Source organism: Panthera onca, chromosome A2 (assembly GCF_046562875.1).
Source record: "Panthera onca isolate mPanOnc1 chromosome A2, mPanOnc1 haplotype 2, whole genome shotgun sequence".
Lineage (NCBI taxonomy): Eukaryota > Metazoa > Chordata > Mammalia > Carnivora > Felidae > Panthera > Panthera onca.
Genome location: NC_138340.1, coordinates 152,801,225 through 152,820,293, shown reverse-complemented (window position 1 = coordinate 152,820,293; position 19,069 = coordinate 152,801,225). Strand labels below are relative to the sequence as shown.

At 39.3% G+C, this 19,069-nt stretch overlaps 1 protein-coding gene across 1 annotated transcript in view; it reads right to left on the bottom strand.

Moving 5' to 3' along the window:
- AKR1D1 (aldo-keto reductase family 1 member D1) overlaps positions 1 to 19,069 on the bottom strand; it is a 42,782-nt gene that overhangs the window by 21,019 nt on the left and 2,694 nt on the right. The window contains exons 2-4 of the mRNA XM_060633228.3: positions 10,537 to 10,704; positions 7,178 to 7,294; positions 1,456 to 1,533 (exon numbers count right to left, since the gene is read on the bottom strand). Of these exons, the coding sequence (XP_060489211.2) occupies positions 1,456 to 1,533; positions 7,178 to 7,294; positions 10,537 to 10,704 (363 nt within the window). The remainder of the gene's footprint in view (positions 1 to 1,455; positions 1,534 to 7,177; positions 7,295 to 10,536; positions 10,705 to 19,069) is intronic.

Here is a 19,069-nt window from a genome sequence, read left to right as displayed (position 1 = left end):
CATATATACATATATATATGTACATATACATATATACATATATATATATATATAAGTATATAATTTGGCTAATTTAAAGTTCTTGGTCCTTTTCTCTGTGTATGTTGGGATTTCTAATTGAGATCTGTTGCTTTTTTGTGAAATAAATGCCTTGTAATTTGGGGCTATGAACACATTTTTTCCTGGGAATACTGGCTACGCTATTAGGCAGTCCCTTGGAGGGGAATACCAGGCTCTAAAACTAGTCATCTACAGTAAGGTCAGGAAAGAGTATATGGTCTCCTAGGTGGAGAGCCCCAGACACCAGAAAACCCAATCAATGCTTCCTCACTCCTCAGAACAACTCCACAATTCAGATCTTCAGCTCTTACCTATGGGGGGAAATCTATTGGAAAGAGATACTGGTTAGAGTATAATTTCTCAGCCTTGGGGTTTGGAATGGGAGAGCCAGGGAGACAACTACCAGGGGTCAGATAGTAACTTATGTTTTTCTCAGCTTCTCACAAGTGCAGGATTTCAGTACTACTCGGATTTGATTCCTGAAGACACCTGAACATGAATCTTAAGTTTCTGCACATATGGAGCAGACAATATTTGTCCCAAGGCTATAGCAGGAGAGAAGAGAGTACAAAAAGAACTTGAAGGTCCTCTGCTATGTAATCCTACTAGTGTTTGTTGGGCTGCCTTCTACTCTAGGTAAAAGCTGCCATATTACCTCATAAACAAACCAGTTCAAAATATCGGCATTCCCCCCCCCCCCACCCCCGGCCAAGAATCCATACCGATTTTCTAATTACTTTCCCCTAGTTTTCCTACTCTCATGATCTTGCGGAAGGAGCCAACAGCTTGCTGAGAAATGGAACCAGAATTATTTTTCAGTTTTTCATGTATCATTTTAACTTTGTTTCTTTTAAACATCATATTACTGATTTTTATAAATTCAATTTGGGAAACTTAAAAAACTTGTGAATTTATCTCATGTGTACATTTTCATTTACAGTCACATTAGAACTTATTTCCTTTACTTTCTTTTTCCTTCTACACTTCTCTCTTCCTTCTATGGCATTCTTTTCCATCAAAACAAAATCAAGAATTTTTCAGTGCACATATCTTTGCTTATGGTTAAAATGCCTGGTTTTTAATTTTTTTTCAATGTTTTTATGTTTGAGAGACAGAGAATGAGTGGGGGAGGGGCAGAGACAGAGAGACACACACAGAATCTGAAGCAGGCTCCAGGCACCACGCCCGATGTTGGGCTCAAACTCACAAACTGTGAGATCATGACCTGAGCTAAAGTCAGACACTTAACCAACTGAGCCACCCAGGGGCCCCCAAAATCCCTGTTCTTTTACTTTCCATTGGAAGCAAAGGCTGTATCTCTCCATAAACTGAATAGAAATAGTCAGATCACAGTTTAAAAATGTATTTTGAGATAAGAGGCCCATTTGAACTTACCTCCCAAGTGGCACACAGATTTGACTTGTGATATAACCATTTGCCATTCTCATCTTTAGGATAGAAATCATCTCCAGGCTACAGAAAAATAACAAACATAACTTATTTTACTTATATCTGGGAATTAAAATTATGGAATTTGAGGAATTCCAGGAATACCCTGGCCCTGGGAAAGAAATTCAATTCTAATTCTTTTTATACTTATATATTATAAATATGACCCATTAGTTTCATTATCTCACCCTGGTATTCATTTTTCCTTTATTTATTGACAGATTATTATTGTTCTTAAACCATGGATTTTTGCCTGTCTCTTTTTTTAGATGTTTTTATTTTTGAGAGAAAGAGAGAGCAGGTGCATGTGCATGAATGGGGGAGGGGCAGAGAGAGAAGGGGACAGAGGATCTGAAACAGGCTCTATGCTGATAGCAGAGAGCCAGATACAGGGCTCAAACCCATGAACTGTGAGATCATGACCTGAGCTGAAGTTGGACACTTAACCAACTGAGCCACCCAGGCACCCCATGAAAATCTCTCTTAATAACAAAATTACTCATAAATAAGGAGTAGAAGAAGCTGAGAATTAGGACTTTCAGGCTTACTGTTTTGACCTAACCCTAACCCTTGCCAAAGTTGAGAACACCAAATTTCTTACTCCGATAAGAAGCCAAAGGTCATCATTAAGGGTGAGAGGAAATTCTTTATCTAAGAAAAGTGTAGCTAATGGATGGAATGCCTCCTAAGAGTAAGGGAAAATTCAGCATGTTACTTCTCAGTTCTGAATAACCTGCCCAGTGGTTCTCTTCTTTCCCTTTCTGGGACCTCCAGGAGTTTAGCATCTGTTTTCTACCTCACAAATTATCTCAGTATCAAACCCAGTTTTGGGGTGATCCCTTCCCAACAAAGGCCATTGTTTTTCAGATTTCTTCTTTTTCACGACATCTAAAAATGGGACACATCTGTTGTGGGCTTGGAAGTGGGATTGAGAGAAATAAAAGATGATTTCTAGGCTCCTTGGCTGGCTGGTGGTGATCATATCCTGAGGTTAGGCTAGCAATCAAGGGTTTTGTTGTGGATATTTTGTGTTTGACATGTCAATTAGATTTGAGTGGATATTTGAGGAGGCAATTAAACAGAGAGAAGTTGGCTGCAGACTAATTTGGGAGTCCTCAGTGTATAAAGTGTTATTTAATCCATGAGACTGATCACCTTTAAAGAAAATGTGGCTCAGTAAGACAATATTAAGGATAGAGTACTGGGCATAATGACATTTGGAGGTTGGCAGAGAAGAAGCTATCAAAGCATCTTAAGAGGGTAATATAGAGCCATGAGCTGAAAATGTTTAAAGCAAAAGGTAGTAGTCACCTGTGTTGAAAGTGATCAAATAATATGGGGACAAAGTGTCTTTTGGATTTGGATGACAGCATGGAAGTCTATAGACCTTGCTAATAGGAATTCTTTTGTTGAAAACCAAGCAATTGGACAAAATCCATTATATTCTTAAATATTTAAAATATTTTTCCTTCTGTTAGCTCACCTGAATGAAACCTCCCCCTGGCAATAACATTTTCTCCGTTTGTGCTTTGTAGTGAAGACCATGTCTTCTCAGTTCCTCCTGTCTCACTGAGAATAGGAAAAGGGCTCCTTTCTCCTTGATGCCCCATAATCACTCATGTTAATGACCCTTTCTGTCTCTGATTTCTAAGCTCTTTGACCTTTTCAACACTGATGACCCACATTTTCATTTCAGTCTCTCTCTCTATTTCTTTTTTTTTTTTCTCTCTCTCTCTCTATTTCTTAGAGCCTTTTGCATTTCCTAATTTTACTTCTGTTCTGAAATGGCTTTATGCCTCCATTGCGAACTCTGTCAAATAATATTTACTTCCCCAGGTTTTAATTAAGCCCTTATCAAGCCTGCACCCATGTTAAATATTTCTATGATGCCTCCCTGAAGCTTCTACTGTGTCTAACTTACTAATCCATTAATCCAGATAAACCCTTTGTCTTTGTCCTCTACTCCTCCTTACTGTAAGGCATTACTGGAAAAATAATTCAACCCTCCAAAAACCTGTGCTCTTGACTCTCATTCCAATTCAGCAGTAACTTCATTCATCTTTTTAAAACATCTTATCATGAGTTTTTGTATTGTGCTGTTGTTAATTTGACATTTAAAAAAATAACATCGTGCTAAAATATTTTAGCAAGAAAGGTTTCTTGTTAAAAAATGATGAGATTGAAAAATCATGTGATATTTTGGTTTCAAAGATTGATTTCCCCCCCAAAAAAAAGATTGGTTTCTCAATTATAGTTTCATTTAGGAGGTAATGTCATTATACTGTGTCTTTTCTAACTGTTAAAAAGTTTTACCTTCTCTCTGTATCTTTGAGCCTTGATCCCATCTAAGAATAGGAATACAAATTCTCTATTTACTTTGCCAAAAAGATTTTATAAATCATTGGTCAGCCAGAGAGAAGTAAATTTCATTTTCTCACTTTTAGATACAGGCTCTTTCCAAATATTTAAGACTTAGCTTAGAAGTCTGCCATTTGAACAAGAGTAAAGTTAGTTGTGTGAGGATGAGGGCTGAGGTTATAACTTCCAAGAGCCTGAAATTTTTAAAAAAATCACTGTAGTCCACAGGGTGTTGGGATTGTTAGGTTTGCGAGGACAAGGCAGGGGCAGTGTCACGTAGGGGAACAAGTATGAAGTTGGCATCAGGGGACTGACCATCTACTCCCTGTTCTAATGGCCTTTACTTTCTTTATCATTATCTTTTTTTTTCTCTCTAATGGGCTTTAAACCTGAGTTAGTTAGTTCCTTGTTTGGGGCCTCGACTTTCTTTTCTGTGAAATGAGGTTATTGGGATATCTTATAACTAAGTTTCTTTTCCACACGAACATTTCAGAATATTATCTTTCATTTATTATCAAGAAAATGTCAGACATTGTGCCAGTAATTTCACACATATAATTTTAATGACTCCTCACAACACTTGTGGAGTTACTATTGTCACCATTTTACTGATAATGAAGTTGAAGTTTAGAAAGAAATAAGAAAGAAAGAAAGAAAGAAAGAAAAAGATAAAGATCAAAGTGACTACTACTAGTAAGTAATAAAGCTGAGAGTCAATCCCTCTTCTGTGTGACTCCAAAGTCCATACAGACATTTCCACTATACCATGAATAGGTGATATGGAAAGAGATCAGGTAATAACTTGACCAAGTCATCTGCCTTGTCTGTCACACAGCTGAGATTCAAACTCGGCAGCCCATGCTCCTTACCACTATGCTAAGTGACCTCTAATTAATGAGTTCAGTAGAAATCTATTATTTCCCCATACCTATGCTATCTTCTCTGGAGGAGTTCATTCCATATTGTTTGGGTGGGCTGACTCAGCTCTCATTCTTAACCATAGATGTCAATCAGTCACTCATTTGGCCCTTAGATCAAAGATTAGTCAGTAATGGGTAAATGGCCCAAGCAAGGCCACTCAGTATTTCTCCATGAGGTTTAATGTGTGGTTTCTCTTTCTCTGAATTCTCCAGTTGTGTTGGCGATGTAGGCTTGGTATGTCAATGGTCATTCTTTCATCACATAGAGAGGGATTTTTGAGAGTGAAGCCAACTAAAACATAGAGATAGAGCCATATACATAGTTTGAACTTCTGGAACCAGCTGTGCCTGAACTAGGTATCCCTTGGAATTTTTAGCTCCCTTTTTAGCTAATACAAATTTGAGTTGGATTTCTGCCATTTGTAACAGGAGCTCTGACTAATACAAAGATGTTGCGGTATGGCAAGTAATGGGCCATAAATGTGAAATTGGCTAGGTCAATATGGAAGTCTCCCACCTTCAGCCAAGAATTGGCAATCCTTGCTCTGCAATAGCATGGAATCTGTTAAATTGTTGCCTTGTTGTGCTTGAGTTTCAGACAAATGCGCCTACTAAGGCTGGAGCTTTAGGGGACTTAGTAGAAAAACACTGGGTATTAGAATTTACTGGCCATTTTTGCAAGCTTCAGGTAGTTCTTGAAGAAAGATGTGTTTGTTGCTACTGGGCTTGTAAGATGAGGGGTAAGATGATATTTTGCTAAAATTAGTACTTTCTGCTTCTGGATGTCACCTGAGATGACAGAAGTTGAGATCTGAGCCTTCTGGAGATAGAAAAGTTAGTGCCAACCAAGGCATGAAGGTAAGAATCCTAGAGGTAAGTAATATTGGACTCTGGGAGAATTCTGGTTCTCAGTGTCCCTCTGAAGGCAAGATCACAGATGCCCTACTGGACAAAGGTGTACCATCCAATGAGATGCAGATTGGGTGAAAGGAACACATTAGCTGTGCCTGCCTATTTTAATATTTATTTATTTTCGAGAGACAGAGAGAGACAGAGCACAAGCAAAGGAGGGGCAGAGAGAGAATGAGACATAGAATCTGAAGCAGGTTCCAGGCTCTGAGCTGTCAGCACAGAGCCCAATGTGGGGCTCGAACCCACAAACGGTGAGATCATGACCTGAGCCAAAGACGGACACTTAACTGACTGAGCCACCCAGGCGCCCCTGTGCCTGCCTATTTTATATTTTTCCAAACCAGATGGAGGTCAGTAAGCTGAAGATGGGGCTGATGAATAAAATCAGGAAGTTCTTTACTAAGAGACAGAAACCATAGACCACAAATTAGATAATAAGAAATGTGATCCTAAAAGATCTCTAGTTTTAATTGTTCATTCATACTGGACTGAATGTGAATTTACTGAAAGCCTATCAACCTTTTAAGGGATATTGTCTCGTCTGTGAACTCTCAACCTGACCAATAAAAGCCTGTGATTACCAAGGCCATTGTGAAGCCTCCAAACCTGCATCAATATGAAGCATGATGCAAAAGGGTAATCCTCTCCAAAGTCCATCTTGGATGTGACCACAGAGGAGAACCAACAAGCAAAGTGTTTCCCGAGAACAGAATAGGAAACAGAACAAAGTGTTTCCAGGTTGGCTGCATAAAGGAATTCTGGCCACTGTAATAGCAGAGTCTTTGTTCTTCCTGATGAACAACAGGATCTGATTTACCTTGGGGACAAATGGCCAATTTTGTTTTTCAGGCTCCCCTGCCCTCAATGAAATTTTAAAGCAGTGACTGCTCTTTAGCAGTGCGTATACAGTGTGTTGTTGTTGGTTACATGAACAAGTCCATAGGTGGAGAAAGTTCAAAGAAGGAGTGAATTTGAAATAAAGGAATAGATACCACATAGGTACCCTGACCTTGGCTCTGGCTCCAAAAACCTGACTATTCTTTAGGTTATTTTTTTGTGGAGGGGGTGGAGGGTAAGTTTTCAGCTACAGATATTATTTTGTATTATGTTATACAGGGCCATTTTCATGACTGTGTGAACAGTAAGAAGGGTGTGTCTGAATGCCAGGTGACTACAGGTGGAGTACAGTGAGGGGACCACATGTTGGTTTGATGGAGAGAGTTTTAACTATAGCTGTGAAGACAAGATATAATAGCAAGTGCATTAGACTATGAATCAAGAGACTTGGGATCCAGGCCTGAGTCTGTTACACAAAATCTTTGTGAGCATTTGTTTGGGTTGGTCAGTCCTGTCTGACGTACAGTAACAAAACACCTTGACACTCTGTGGTGCTGAGTAAAGAAGAGGCTTCGTGTGAACAGCTGCTGGCTCATCGCTGCCAAAGGGCAGAGAACTAATCTTTAGGCATCTGAACTCACCTTTAAAGCCATGGGTATTTCAATGATGTAAAGATCCACATAATCTAGCTGGAGGATGTTAAGCGTCTTCTCCAGGGTTGGACGGACCATCTCGGGGTCATGCCTTGTAGCCCACAGCTGAAAGAATAAAAAGGTGATAGTTAGCTAACATCCACACTTTTTTTTTTTTTTTTTTTTACAGTAACGCAGCCCTTTATCCAAAGCACTCCTATACGTTATTTACTTATTTCATTTTATAAAAATACGTTTATGCTGAGGTGTCATCTGGGTAGAGGAGGAGTTCATATAACTCTTGACGCCTGGAGTATATATACTCTATCCAGATAGAGTACCAGAGACTTGAAGATCCATCTGAACCACAGAGGACATAGTTTGGTGACAAAGTCTTGCCCTGCTCCCTGCTAACTTCTGAATTGACCCTCAGCACTGTCACTTTTCCTCAGTGTGTAGAAACGGAACATGTATCTGACTAGCTGTTTGGGCTAAGTGCTTTATTTTCATGACACTCTGATAAAAGGTGTGCTTTAGCTGAGCAAGAGATAGGATTGCGAGAGTGACTTCACTGGATCTTTCACATTGTGACAGACAGTGTGGACGCTGGTGAAACTTTTATTAATAATTAATTAATTTAGAGAGATAGCATGCATGGGAGGGGGGGAGGGGCAGAGAGAGAGGAGGGAGAGAGAATCCCAAGCAGGTTCCACACTGTCAGTGCAGCCTGGTCCAACTTGGGGCTGGATCTCATGAACAGTGAGATCAGGATCTGAGCCAAAATCAAGAGTCACATGCTTACCAGACTGAGCCACCCAGGTACCCCAAAACTTTAAATTATTGCAACTATTTAGATTTCCTTTTTCTGCTCCTTTGTTCTCATTTGGTTGTACTTAGACCCCAGGGAAATTCTGGCAATTCCTACTAAGAAATTACTGGCTATCTGGCTACACTGATAAGATCACCAAAATGGTAGTATTGGAGACCCTGCCTCGTCCCCTAATAAAAGTCAATAATTAGACAGCCAGCTGCAGATGAAAAGGGAGAGAACTTGATCAAACAGTACCAACTTCCAGATAAAAGATGAATAAAATCTGGGGATCTAATGTAAAGCATAGCGATTGTAGTTCATACTATTATATTATATACTTGAAAGTTGCTAAGAGTATAGATCTTAAATGTTCTCACCACAGAAAGGACATGGCAATTAAGTGATATGACGTAGGTATTAGCTAATACTACAGTGATAATGACTTTGCAATACATAAGTGTATCAAATCAATATACACCTTAAGTTTACAAAATGTTATATGTCAATTATATCTCAATAAAGCTGGGGAAAAATGAAATAAACTTAACAAAAGAAATTAAAAAAGAAAATGAAATTACTCAATCTCTAAACTATTAGGTAATGAAAGATTAAGACTTAGGTTATCAAACTGGAGCATGTGTACCCTTGAGGTCTATAAAACATAGGGTGCTGAGGGGTCCTCAGAGCCTTGGGATAAATCAATACTTCTTGGAGCATCAAATTTGTTCAAAGTGTTTTGGGGAATTTTTTTTTTAATTTCTATACCCTTATTGTCACAAGTAAGGGCAAGCAAAATTGGTAACATTTGATTTTTCTCTACTTTGGACAATAATTTTTTTCTTGCCTTAAGTGCATAAAGAAGAGAAAACAATGTGGAAAGAATAGTGGGAAAATGTGTTTTTGTCATTACTCTGTTATTGCTTCCATCCCATCTAACTGAATATTCTGTTTTATACATTTTAATTTATTTTTATTCAATAAACACACATAGTCCTAGCTCTGTGCCAGGTACTGTTTAAGCGCTTTGTAAATGTTAACTCACAGCAACTTTATGAAATAGACGGCTAAGAAGAAAAGTTTTTTGGTTTATTTTTCTTGGTGGTAACTTGTAACCTCATTTTTACACTGAAACAAAATGAAACAAATAAGAAAATATTATGGGGGGAAATGCAAAAGTCTAAAAACAAATTTAGGATAAGACACAAATCTTCAAAAATATTTCTGCCTTTGGGCAGGTTGCTTTGGCCCAAGTTCTCAGGATATGAGTTCAAGATTATCCTTCCCCCAAAATATTTTGTGAGCACCAGGTTAAGGTTTGATGTTTACTCCAATGAGATACTGTGTAATAGTAAAATCTTAAGGATTCAAAATTGTAAAGCTATAATAAAGTGAAAAGCTTCAGGCTGATATTTTGGGACAGTGGCTATATGTAGCTCCTTGGACTCATAATCCATAAGTGGCAGGGGATTTGGGGAACCAAAACTCCCAGAGAGCTTGGCAAGGAGCCTGAGTGGGGAGCTGGGGAATGGCTGAAATCAGAAACATCATCTTGTTCTCGTATAGAACACTCAGGAGAATTGTATTACACAATCTCCAAAGTTGTACAGCTTTATTCCTGCAAAGCTGCCTGAAAATATACATCCTATATTTCCACTGGCTTTCATTTTAATCACGATGCTTTATCTTTTGGATTGCCCTTCGGTGGATAGTGATTTCTAATATTGGAAATTTCAAAGGCTCGAAAGGTAGTGGTGACGTAAACAAAATGTCATATATCCACACAATAGAGTATTATTTGGCCATAAAAAAGAAATGAAATTCTCATTTGATCTTAGCCAAAAGCCTGAGAAGTGATAGAAATGAAATTCTCATACATGCTATGAACAAACCTAGAAAATGTTACACTCAGTGAAAGAAGCTAGACACAAAACGCCGCATAGCATGTGATTCAATTTATATGAAATGTCCCGAATAGGAAAACTATAAAGACAGAAAGTAGATCACTGGTTTCCAGGGACTGGAAGGAGAGGAGAAAATGGGGGACGACTACTGGTGGGTATGGGTTTCTTTTGGAGTGATGAAAATATTCTGGAATTAGGTAGTATAGATGGTTATGCAACTTTGTAAATACACTAAAAGCATTTATTTAACTTATTTATAAACTTGATGGTACATGAATTCTTGCTCAGTAAACAAATTAGTGATCTACGGACAAATAGGCATACACAAAAGCAAAAGAAGGCTGCCCTTTTAAAGAAAGGTTTGGCAAATGATTATTTAATATGAACCACCTCCCCCCTTCCCTCCGCTCCCCAATTTTTCTGCTCTGTAGATTTGGCTCTTCCCATATTGTCTTAAATCATGCCCATGTATGAAGAAGGAGCTTTGCCTAACCTTCAGGGGGCTAATTAGTCAGTCCCGAACTTCCCGGCATGAGTGAGCAATTTGAGAGTGGAGAACTCACTCCTCTTGTTGAGCCCAACACTCTTTAACAGGGAAAAGTGACACCAGACCAACTATTAATAGAAGGAATTGGAGGGTGAAGAGAAGATCTCACCTTTCCACAGTAGAAAATATCCTCCCTCTGCACCTTTCCTTCTGCTATCTTCTCCCTGATGGCCTCCCCTACTTCATGCTCATTCTGATAGATGTAGGCCCCGTCAATGTGCCGGTACCCTGTGTCAATGGCAATCTTCACTGACTTCTCACAGGTTCCCTTAGGAGTCTGAAAGGACAAGGAGGTTGGAGTGGGGAAAAAGAGCAATGGATCTTTTCTTTAATCATTCTTGATCAGGACACTGTACACATGGACATTATTTTACAACAAAAATGACAAAATTCCCAATTAAATGCTGTTGTTATTGGAAGGTGGTGTCTGGAGGCTGAGGAAACTGACCTCACAGGGAGCTTCCTTCCCACCCTCATTGGGGTACTCCCTTAATCCCAAGTCTCCCCTAGCTTTGTGCCCTCAGAAATGTAATTGAGCAGTTTTACCAGTGACAAGAGATTTCATGATAGCTATGTTATAAGAGGCCACAAGTTCATTAAAGAAGGCTCAATTACAAATCAAAGTTTTGGGTAAACAAACTGAGAATATATCAACAGAATGGAATATCACTCAATAATAAAAAGAAATGAAGTACTGATACAGCAACATGGGTAAATATCAAAACAATTATACTAAGTGAAATAAGCCAGACAAAAAATAAACACATTATGATTGCATTTATATAAAATGCCAGCACATGAAAACTAATGTATAGTTCAGGTACAGATTGGTGATTATCTGGGGTGGGGAATTGCGGGGGCAGGCAAGGGTGGCAGGGAGGGATTACAAAAGAACACAAGGAAACTTTTGTGGTGATGGATATATTCACCATCTTGATTGTAGTCATGGCTTCATGGGTGTATGCATGAGTCAAACTCATCAAATTATGTACTTTAAATACGTAGAGTTTATTGTATGTCAATTATTCCTCAAGACGGCTGGGAAAAAGACAGTTTGGGGGGTGTGCTATAAAAAAAGGATATATTTTTATCAAATTTGGTAGCCAAACCTTTGTTCATTTTATTAACCTGCATGAAGCATAAGAATAAGAATATCCTCTCCCCTGAATATTGACAAACCAGAAGACCTGACAAACTCCTGACACTGGAAGTATAAGTCATCCATCTTTCAGATTGCACATAAATCACTGTTCTTTAGTTATGGTGGCATTTTAATTTTTTCTATGTTTTATTTATTTTTGAGAGAGAAAGAGTGCATGCACACAGGCACATGAGTGAGAAGGAGAGGGGCAGAGAGGGAGACACGGAATCCAAAACAGGCTCCAGACTCTGGAGCTGTCAGCACAGAGCCTGACGTGGGGTTTGAACTCATGAACCGCGAGATCATGACCTGAGCCAAAGTTGGAGCTTAACTGACTGAGCCACCCAGATGCCCCAAGTTATGGTGACATTTTAAATATACGTGAGTGTGTCTCATTTTAGTTCAATTTTTTCTTAGGAGAAATGGAATCCTTGATGGATATTTCCATCAAGACAATCATCTAGTCTCATTGAATACAATTTTCAAATCATTTTTTAGGTTATGTGTGGAGGAGAGGTTTAATCATATCTGTAGATTTGAATTGACCTCATATTCAAATGGCGATCATTCCGATCTTCACAAATGTTGAGAACTACTTGTCCTTGCTTCTATATCATCAGTGTTCTAACCAAATGCTTGACAAATCTCAACAGACCTGTGAATTCTGGCCCACAGAATTCGATTTATTAAGAATGAGTGACACAAGAAATATCTTGTATTTCTAGTGACTTTATAGTCCTGCACCGGAAATAAAAAGCACTGGAAGTATAAATTGTATTTTCTTTCCCTACGTCAGTTGAAAGCCATCACTACTGAGAGGATAAGAAGACACAATAAATGAACAAATTGGCTACACAGATGGTATTAGAAAATGAGATTCATAGTCACAAATATCAAATAGCTGGGAAAAGAGACACACATTCCAGGAATATGAGAAATACTTCTTTGGCTAATTAATTGGCAACATGATTAATAAGGCTTGAATATAAATTGAGGCAAGAAAAACCCACCCACAAAACACTGCGCAAAATGAGATGTTATGGATGACAGCAAGTGTGACAACAAAAAGTACACTGGAAGAGGAGAATCCTGGGCTAGAATCCAGAAATGTAAGGGAAAAAATAAAAAATACTTCCATTATCAGGTATATGCATAGTATGAAAGAATAAAGTTTAATATGAGATGGTAAATATAATCTCAGAAATAGCACTGAGATTTTGTGGCTGGAACTGATAAATGTAAGAGTAGAACCAAAATAGATTTACTACAAGGGGGAAAAAAACCCCAAACAATACATATTAAAGTATAAACTTATGTTTTCAAAGATCAACAGGGGTTGAACAGGAGGAACATTTAGGATAAAGAAAATGAGAATGATGAGGACTCAGTTAGGAGTGTGGTACTGACCATTAGCCTGAAGTATATACAAATGATGCTTTATTTCATAAAGACACAGTACAGAAGCAAGTTATAGTAGTGAGAGTCTTCAGTTATCCAGCTCCCATTAAAGTGCCTTTTCTAAAAGCTGAATATCTGGTGTGGGAAATCAAATAGCTATATCCTGAGTTAGGAGATTATAGGGAACACAGTGCAAAGCAGAACTCTGCTTTCTGGCCTTGCTGAAAACAGTGGGCTGGTCGATATTCAGTTAATGTATATCTAGAGGTTGGGTCCTGACCGTGCTCATAAATTCCTTAGACCATGTTATCTATGGAATATCTTATCTTGTTCTCCACTCTGCTTTCTGCATCTGCTCTTTTGTAGTCTTGGGAATGCCTTGTTTTTCTGCATGCTTTCCCTACACTTTCTATACGTTCTTACTGGCCCACTGATGTATTGCACAACGTTTCCCTGAATGTATGCTTCATAAATACAGGAGCTTGAGAACAGCTTGGAGAGAGTTCCCTTAGCCTCCCTCTCACCTCTCTTGACTTGTGAAGTCTTGAGTAATCCTTTCTGTCATCCTCAGCTTTGCTGGAGAAAGCTGAAAGCCAAACTCACAATCTGGTACAATCTTTGCTTGCTAAAAATATTGTCCTTCAGGTGGCAGAAGCAGCAATGAGGTGAGTTACTATTTTAGACTCAATTCTAGTCAATATGGAGGAACTAGTTGGAAATGTGGATGTGAGAAAAATGCTTGTTTATAATTCTTAAGTGTAGCATAAGAGAACTGTATGTACATTCTGACAGATTCCTTAGGAAAATTCACTTTAGGGAAAACTCAGGTCGAATAGAATACCATATTTGGAGACTCAAATAAATGATATGATAGGAGAAATCTAAAATGTAAAATTTTGATTCCACAATTAAGGACGATAACAGTGAAATAAAGAATTCTATTTCCTAAAGTGGCCAATAGCACCATTCTTCCACTTAAGAAAGGAGAGTCCTATAAGGATGCAGAGCCATCCACCAAGATGTAACATATACCCTAGGTCAACATCCATAATATGATGTTGTGTCCCCAATAAGTAGAATACATGATTCTGAAAACACAGTAGGAGTGATTCAGCTTAGCATTATTTCCTTTGACTTACTTAGACAATGTGGACTTCTCATCTCTGAATTTTAGGCTCAGTGGATCCTAGTTCCCAGGGCAACCCAGCCTCCTTATTTCAAGATTCAGCATTTAAGAAAAATGCCATACTGGCAGGGGTAAGTGACCTTATCACAGGAGGAGGTAGGGCTCCATCGCTGTTACACGATGAGACAGGGAGGAAAATGTCAGGCAGCTAGGCCATCCAGTAACATATCCCTTCCCAAATTTGATAGTTAATCGATAAGACCAGTGGCCATGATCTAAGTTGACCAGGGACTCAGACAACTCAGAGGTGAGAATCTGGGTTATAATATCTCATCAGCCACCAAGACCAGAAGATATGTTAGTTAAGGATGTGAAACATCTAGAATGGGTAGTCCAGGAAGGAGAGAAGTTGCAACTTGAAGTCTGCTTTAGTGGCAGGAGCTGTTTCATCCTGCCAACCTACCTCTTTTAAAACTTTTCCAGGAGAGAGACCAAACACAAGTCTAGAAGAGCTCAGGGATGAACTTAGCCTACAAAGCCAGTAGGTTCAGCTGGCGCCGGGGGTAGACTGTAGTGGCTGTTATGGTGTACCACAGGACAGAAGAACTCATTTGCTCCGCTGCCAGCAGTGCTGGCTGCCAGTTATTCACCTCTGATTCCCACTATGGATAATACAGGGTGTAACAGCCTGGCTCTCTCACCTCAACTTAGTACAACTTTGTAGCACATTCTATAGCTCCCTGTGGGACTAATCCCAGTTGTGACTGGATCACAGTGTGACTCTCCCCCCTTGCACAGACCTGCTTCTCTCACTCCCCTTACAGGTCTGATTTCCGAGAGCACTCCCCACTAAGCCCCCTACATGCACATCTCCTTCTCAGAGGCTGTTCTCCAGGGTGCCCAGCCTAAGACATTAGGGTACATAAGGATTTCTTAAGCTACAGAGAGTACTAATGATACATGAAGAGTGATAAATATGACCACATTAAAATCGAGAAACTCTGCTCATCAAGACACCATTAAAAGCAAATGGGAAGTGATATTTTCATATAGATCTAACCGACAAAGGACTTATATTCAGATATTTTACAAATCCAGTATCAATCAGAGAAGACAAATCCAATAAATAAAAACACATAGAAGGCACAGCCACTTTGCAAAAGATATCAAAATGTTTCATAAAAATATGAAAAAATGGCCAATTTCATCTAGAGTAAAGGAAATGGAAATTAAACCACAATGAGAGATTATTCCACACTTATTAGAACTACATATATTAAAAAGACACCAAATATTGGTGAGAATGTCAAGCAGGGGTACCCTCATACATTGCTGGAGGGAGTGCAAATGATATAAATACCTTGGAAATTATCTACACTGGCATCATGCTCTTCCAGCTCAAGGCAGAATGGACTTGATGTTTCAGTCTGTTCCTTGGTCCTCAACAAGGGCTTGGACTTTACCTCTCCTTTACATCTCCCAGATGCAAAGCCTTTGGCTCACTCTCCAGACTGTGAAAACTTCTTGCAACTATAGAAATCTCAACCAGGGCCACCCAGGAAGGAATACTGGATCACTGAGACCCCCAATCTACTTCCTAGACCACTCCTTCCCCATAACTTGATGATTCTTGATCTACCTCATAACTAGATTTGCTCATCGCTACTTTATCTTTGAACAAGTATTCTCTCTCTTAAAGCACTTCATCCTTTCCTTACATTTTAGTTATAGGTGGGTTTTTTTTTTTTTCTGTCCTCAGTCACTCCATTTACAGATCTCTTGTTGCTAGACCATTGTTTCAATCCCTGTGTTACCTAGGAAAATGCCTTGCATATGGAAGTCACACAATAAATATTCATTGAACTGACTTATTGTGTATTTTCCAAAATATTTACCATTCATCCTAGATTTGTGTCATTTGCACATCTGGTAACATTGTTGAGTTTTACTTGAATATTTGGATAAATATTGGCTATTAATTCCATGGGCTGATGTTCATAAAAACAGAATTAATTTATATCAAAACTGAAAAAAAAGAGTTTAAGACGCAAACTCTCACTATTGAGACCTTCCCAGGTGGAGCTGTAGGGAAATCTGTCGGGAGGCTGTTCTAGACTATTTCATCCATGTATGAAAGCGTACTGGGACGCTTTCAAAAGGAAAAGTCACGTGGATAATTTATTTGCACGTTTTAGTCTTCATTAGTGATCATCAGGTGGGGTCATGCACAGAGAGCCTGGTGCTACTAAATGTTGGTTCTATCTCAAATTCTCTGAATCCACAGGCATGGGAAACCTTTACAAGAATTTGGGCACCTTAGGAGAAAAAAAATCTAAGTCAGGAGAAGCTGGGCTGGGGCCCCTCACACAGCTTCATAGTATTGTCCCTTCAAGTTGCTTTCCCAGTTCCTATCTCTACATATTCTAGTGGAATCTATACAGGGCAGAGGTCAGGGGAGACAGTGTTAGCAGTCCTTACTTTAGCTTTCCATGTCTGCTCCCACCCATCTCCCCCCGAAGACATGCCTACATCTTTCCCTGGCACCCTCCTGCCCTAACTTCTGTGTTAAGAGTGAACAGGATTCTAGGGAAGAAAAGATGCTGACTGACTTGACCACATACACAGAACACATATGAATTTCAGCTAGAGTTACCTCAGCCTGCCATTCGCCTTCTACTTCTTATAGAATAAAGGGTTTGAAAAGAATCTCAGGCATGCCAAGTAGAGAAGGCTAGATTTTGGCATCCAACTTTGCCTTTAGGACTAAGACTGATTCTGAAGGTAAATGTAATTGGGAACTTTTATTTCAGGGTGGCTGACTTGGGCACAGGTCGTTCCAGCCTCTGCCTCACCAGTCCTGGGAAGATGATCAGGGAATTATCAGTCGCATAGCTTGGAACAGGAAGCCATGACTCTGCTTTATGTGAGATACTCCATTCTTCCCATTCCTCATCTCCTCCTGCAGCCCCAACAAACCTTCCACACAAATGTGGTGTATTTTTCTTCACATTAGAGTTTCTGATTTCGTGAGATCTGCCACGAACTCCATCTATTACTTTACAACTGGTAATATTTCTGATCACAACTGTAGTTGCTGCATGCATGGTCTTCATTTCTTAGTATCCTTCTTAAGTTGTGTTGAGTTGTATCAAGTGAGTAATCAGTGCATGTCTTATTTTCTGAAGTGAAATATAACTCTTTTTGGGGAAATGACACACAACTGCTTTTGAATGTCCATAACCTATAGCAGTTAATATTACTAGACACATAGTGGGTACTTAATTGTACTTATTGTAGGCACAGCACTCTCAGCTCCACTAAGTTTCAGTAGAGAGAGAGAGAGAGAAAGAGAGAGAGAGAGAGAGAGAGAGAGTGAGGGAGAGAAAGAGATCCATCCTGTATACACACACGTACATACTCACGCACATCCTATATACTTTCAGGATTCCTAAATACTTTCATAAATAGAAATAGACAAAGCAAGTCATAGAGGGGTGTCTGGGTGGCTAAGTCAGTTAAACATCCCACTCTTGATTTTGGCTCAGGTTATTATCTCATGGTTTGTGAGATTGAACCCTGCACTGGGTTCTGGGCTGACAGCATGGAGCCTGCTTGGGATTCTCTCTCTCTCTCTCTCTCTCTCTCTCTCTGCCCCTCTCCTTCTTGTGCGCTCTCTCTCTCTCTCTCAAAATAAATAAATAAACATTGTTTTCTAAAAAGAAAGTCATAGTTAGGAATATGCAGTTTCATTGATATAAGATATGTTCTTAAGAGGCAATATAATATAGGGATTAGAACATAGAATCTGGACCCAAAGTATGTTGGTTAAAATCCAAGCTCTGTTCCCTAGCATTGTAAGTTTGGGGCAATTTTTTCTCTCTATATACCTCAGTTTTATCATCTGTAAATGGGGTTAAATGGTGTATCTTTTGTAAAGTTTTGAATATTAGAAAATGCATGTGCTGTAAGGCACTTAAAATAGTTCACGTGTTAAGTGATCAGAAAGCATTAACTGTTATTATTGTATTCATTTATATCGCCATACCCTCTGATGCTCACAAACGTAGACGTCCCCTTTTACAAACACACTCATTAATTTGAAAGCATCAGCCAAATACCCATTACATACTAGATAATATTCTGGAAATACAGAGCTGAACAAGACATTCTCTCTTTCATAATGAATTTCACAATCTTGTGGGGAAGATTGCAGAGAAACCGTGATTACAATATAGTGTGATAAGGGCTACAATAGAGTCAAGTAAAAGGGGCTATGTGGACACACAAGAGGGCTAAGTTGTGGTGGCTGGGAGATGGGGTTCTGAGGGGCAGCATCCTTGACCTGAGTCTTGAAGGTTCAGTAGAGGTTTAGCCGGCTAGCTGAACAAACCAGAAGAAAGGGTATTCCAGATAGAGGACAGCATGTTCACAGGCACAGAGATGGGAGAGTTGTTCGAGGAATTCAGGTAGTTATGTGTTGCACAGAGAGGGAGAGAGGTGGAAGATGGTGGTAGATTCTGCTGGATAGACGGGTCTTGACTGAACCGTAAAAGCTCAGTGTGCAAGGTAAGGAATGTGGATTCTACCCTATAATGGATAGGGAGCCATTGAAATCATTAAGCAGAGGAGTGATGTGATCATATTTGGGTCTGAAGAAGATCCTGACAACCCCAGTTTGAATAATTGGAGGGGACAAAATTGGAAGAATAGCCTAACAAATGAAGAACCCAAACCAAGCAGTGACAAAGGAGACCAAGAGGAAGGTGTCAAGTGAACAAATATTTCTGAGATAAATTCAACAGCAATCATTTGGAAGAAATGTGGACAAAGAGAGAAACAAGGATAGAGGGCAGAATGAAGGAATGTACTCAGATTTCTGGCTTGGGTGGCTCAGAGTGGTAGTGTTATTTCCTAGGAGTGGAAGTATTTGGAGGGGAAGGTAGAAATGGATAGTGTAGTTTTGTTATATTGAGTTAG